The 4,572-nt window shown below is 52.8% G+C and overlaps 1 protein-coding gene across 1 annotated transcript in view; it reads left to right on the top strand.

Annotated features, from left to right (window-relative positions):
• The first annotated feature begins 1,494 nt into the window (after positions 1-1,494).
• The window catches only part of TTLL8 (tubulin tyrosine ligase like 8), a 33,909-nt gene continuing 30,831 nt past the window's right edge, over positions 1,495-4,572 (top strand). Inside the window, exon 1 of the mRNA XM_081819017.1 lies at positions 1,495-1,582. Within this exon, the coding sequence (XP_081675143.1) occupies positions 1,516-1,582 (67 nt within the window). The 5' untranslated portion in view covers positions 1,495-1,515. The remainder of the gene's footprint in view (positions 1,583-4,572) is intronic.

Genomic DNA, 4,572 nt, shown 5'->3' with positions numbered 1-4,572 from the left:
CGTCCCCCCCCACAGCTAATGCAGAGTGAGAGCAGAACCTCACTTTTGGGTTATCTTGGGAGGTTAAGTGCAAAATAAAGATGATTTAAAACCAAATAAAGATAATAGGTTTCCGAAATTTACTGGGAGCAAAGGCATTAATAGGATGGGTGGGTCTTTCCTACACTCCCCTCCCTCCACAAAGAGGCAGGGAGGAAGAAGGACGCAAAGGGCTCAGGGACTTTGGCTGGTGTGGGACCCTGGGTGCACCTGGAACTCGCGGGGTGTTGGCACAGGCCCCCATGAATGACCCCGGAGACACCAAGGCCACGTCGGGTTCCTCCGTGGGACGGTAAAGCTGCCCCGCTCGCCCTGATTGCCCACGGCCCACGAGGGGACACCCAGTGCACAGCTCCTGCCTGGCATCACCACCTCAGGGACTGCGCTCTCCGTCTCTGCTCCCCTAGCCCGGCCGCTGGGAGGCACCAGGAGTGAGGGTCGGAGGGAGGCCTGGGGTGGGGTCAGGGGCCGATTGTGACTCTTGGCTCTTTATGACTTGGGGGCCTCTGACTGCCAGGGTGGGTCTCTGTGACCCCCAACAACCCTGGGCCTGGTGACCGCGTGACCCCGGGCGGAGGCGACGCGCCCACTCCTTCCCGAGGACACCATGGCCCAGCGCCCCGGCCTCCGCGCCTCGGACAGCAGCCCCGGCCCCGGGCCCAGCGCTAACACCACTGACGGCGGCCCCCGGGGATCCGCGCCCCACGCGCGCCGCCGGCCCCGCCGCAGCCGCTCCCGACGCTCCCCGCCGCCCGCGCGCCCGCGCAGCCCCACGCCCCGCGTTGGCCGTCGCGCCGCGGCCCCTAGGCCCCGCGCCCCGCGCCCCCCGCGGGAGGGGCTTGCACAATGCGCTGCGCAGCCCCGGCCCGTTGCCCCGGGCAACCGCTGGACACCCGGCGGCGCGGCGGGGGGCGGGGGCGCAGCGCGCGCCACGGGGCCGATCCCGGGTGAGCACTGGCCCCCTCGCCTCGGAACCCCGGACCTGTGCCCCTGCGGATGCCAGACAGGACCTGTGCCCGGCCCTGCTTGAGCCCTCGGGAATCCCTGACGCGCCCTCCCCTGTCCCGGGGCTCCAGACCCCCCTCCCCTCGCCCCAGGATTCTAGACGTCCTGCTCGGAACCCCAGAACCACTCTTCCTTGGAACGCTCACCCCTTCACCTCTCCACGCTGCTCCCGGGAGCCCAGACCTTAGTCCCACCCCCTCCGCCCGCCTCCCACTCCCGTTGGCGCTCCAGCCTTGCCCACCCCCGTCCTCGGAAGCCCGGACCTACCCCTACAAACCTAGACTTGCCCCTCTCCCCCCAGACCTGCCCCGAGACCCTACACCTGCCCTCCCCTCAACCTGGCTTCAGAGCCCCGGCACCGACCTGCCCCGCCCCGCAGGGATGACCTCCGGCCGCGAGCCCTCGCCGACGCCCTGTCTCCTTGCAGGGGCGCAAGCAGGCGCGAGGAAGGGTGAGCTGCCGGAGGCCGGAATGGAGCCGGGAGAAAGGAAGAGGCTCTCGTCCGCTTCGCTGGAAGGAGACCCGAGAGAAGAGAACAGTCAGTCTTCCTCGCCCACCTTCTGACCCTCGCGGTTCGAGGCGCGAACGGGGTGGGGGCAAGCGGCTCAGACGCGAGGCGCAGGGCCCGGGGTTGACTCAGGACGTCCAGGGGCATGAAGGCCCGCCGGAGCGGTCGGGGGACCCTGGCCGCGGAGCTTGTGCTTGGGCCCGCTCTTCTCCGGACTCCCCCCCCGCCCCCCGCATCCTCCAGCCCCCTGCCCTCCACCTTTCTGCCCGCCAAGCTGGTCGACTTCAGAGCTCAACTTGGGAAAGTGGTGCGAAGTCAGATGCTCGGGTTAAGGCGCTGTCCGGGAGAAGTCCTGGCGAGCCCTTTCCTAGAACTGAGTAAATCCGTGCACTTGCCTTTTTGCCAGGGCGCTCATTCTCTTTGGTAAATACCTAAGAGCGAACTCACTGGGTCCAGGGTAGGCTCCTGTTCAGCTTTATGTTACCGCGCGGGGTAAGAGTCTCAGCTGCTCCACATCCAGGCCAACAGTGGGCATCGTCCTATTCATTCTGGGCATTGGGTGGGTGTGGGGGCCGCCTCACTGTGGTTTCCATTTTACTTTCCCTTCTGGGGCTCTTTGTGGAGTATCTGTTCCAGTCTTTTGGCCGTTATTAAACTGGGTTGTGGGTTCTTCCTTATTAAGTGGTAGGAATTCTTTGTCTCTTCTGGTCGGATACCAGTTCTTTGTCAGTTAGATGTATTATAAATACCTCTGGTCCATGGCTGGTGTTTTCAGCCACTTAATGATTCCTTTTGAAAATCAACTTCTTAGTTGTAAGGAAGTTTAATAGTCAATCTTTTCTTCTATAGTTAATGCTTTTTGAGTCTTACTAGGAAATCTATATCTACCCCATTGTCCAGAAAACGGTATCCTATGTTTTCCTTTAGAAACTTTATAATGTAACATTTCACATTCACCTCCACAATTCACAGGGATTGACTATTTTGTATGGAGTGAGGTAGGGGTCAGTGGGCAAATGTTCACTCTTCCCCCATGTGAATATCTAATTGACCCACGTGGGCCCTGCAATGTCACCTTTGTGGAAAATCAGGCCTAGGCCTATTTTTTGTTTTCCATTCTGTTTTATTAATTTCTCTGCCTATCCCGAGTCCATTCTACCCTGTTTTAATTCCAGTAGCTTTATAATAAGTCTTAATATTTTGTAGTGTAAGTCTTCTGACTTTATCCTTCAAGATTTGTTTACATTTTCTTAGACTTTTGCATTACCATATAAATTTTAGAATCAAATTGTTAATTTAACACACACCCACACACACAAGTCCTGCTGGGATTTTAATTTTGGTTACATTGAATCTATATAGCAATTTGGGTGAAACCTAACATTTTATCAATATTGAGTCTTTCAACCCAGGAACATTTAGTTCTTTGATTCTTATCAACAGTGTTTTGTAGTTTTCAGAGTACAGGTACGGAAGACCTCTTTTGTTAGATTTACTCCTAGATATTTGATGTTTTTTAGAGATAACATTGTTGAGTTTCATTTTCTAATTATTCCCAGTATATAAAAGTATAATTAATTTTATTGTACTGACTTGGCATTTGGTGACTTTGCTAACTAATTCTAATAGCTAGTAGATTCATTTAGATTTCTTATGTACACAATCATCTGCAAATCTTTTCAGTTTTTATACCTTTTATTTCCTTTTCCTGCATTATTGCATTGGCTACTACTTTCAGTATAATGTTGAATAGAAGTGATATAGTGGACATCTTTTTTTCTTCCCAATGAAGAAAGGTCAGGGATCATGACCTGAGGAGAAGGCAGACGCTTAATGGACTGAGCCACCCAGGTGCCCCCTTTGTTTAATCTTTCATTTACTGAGAGAAGTAGGTTAAATATCTCAATATGATTGTGGATTTTCTTTTTTTGTTTTTTAGCTTTGTCAAACTGTATTTTTTTTTTAAGATTTTATTTATTTATTTGACAGAGACAGAGATAGCGAGAGCAGGAACACAAGCAGGGGGAGTGGGAGAGGGAGAAGCAGGCTTCCCCTCGAGGAGGGAGCCCGATGTGGGACTCGATCCCAGGACCCTGGGATCATGACCTGAGCTGAAGGCAGATGCTTAACGACTGAGCCACCCAGGCACCCTGTCAACTTGTATTTTTATATATAATTACGTTCATACACATTTGGAATTTTTATATCTCCCTGACAAATTGATCCTTTTAATATTATGAACTATTTCTCTTTTGTCTTTAATAATTATTTTATTAAAGTTCTGTTAATATTTATAAGTAAATATTAGTATGTAATTATTTACTAAGTATCTCTAAAAGTGACATTTTCTAAATAACTAAACTCTTTTTTCACATTTGATAAGATGGACAATAATTCCTTACTAAAATCCAACACCCAGAATATATTCATATTTCCCCATTAAGTCCCAGAGTTGGTTTGTTCAGATCATGATCTGGTCAAGGACCACACACTGCATCAGGCTGTCCTTTCTCTTCGCTATCGTTTGATCTGGCGTGGCCACCCCTCTTGCCTTGTGTTTTCAGGATCTAGACTTGATGAGGACAACCTCTTGTTCTGGAGAAAGTCCTACCTTTGGGACTCGTCTAGCTGTTGGCCTTGGGGTGGTTTACTGTCCTCCTCTGCCCCTTCTCTGAGCCTTGTGATCTGTACTCTCCTCCTCTGCCCCTTCTCTGAGCCTTGTGATCTGGAGATGAACTCTGGAGACCTGATGAGATTTGGGTTGAGTGTTTTGCCAAGACTCCTCGGAGGTGGTGCTGTGCCCCTAATTTGCCCACAGAGTCTGGCCGTGCTGGTTGCCAGTGCTGTAGCCCGTCTCTGGACCAGTGCTGGCCAGACCCCTCCAGGGTAGGGTCGTGTTTCCGCGACCACCCGAGGAGTGGAGCTGTGGCACTTGATGACTACCCAAGGCCCCTGAGTGGGGGTGGGGGCTTCCCCAGAGAATCCCTCTGAGATGGGACAGGAGGTTGGGCAGGAGGTGG

Source organism: Leptonychotes weddellii, chromosome 5 (genome assembly GCF_054177405.1).
Source record: "Leptonychotes weddellii isolate Sample4059 chromosome 5, ASM5417740v2, whole genome shotgun sequence".
NCBI classification, from domain to species: domain Eukaryota; kingdom Metazoa; phylum Chordata; class Mammalia; order Carnivora; family Phocidae; genus Leptonychotes; species Leptonychotes weddellii.
The sequence above is the reverse complement of the archived record's forward strand: the minus strand, read 5'-3'. Positions and strand labels throughout refer to the sequence as shown.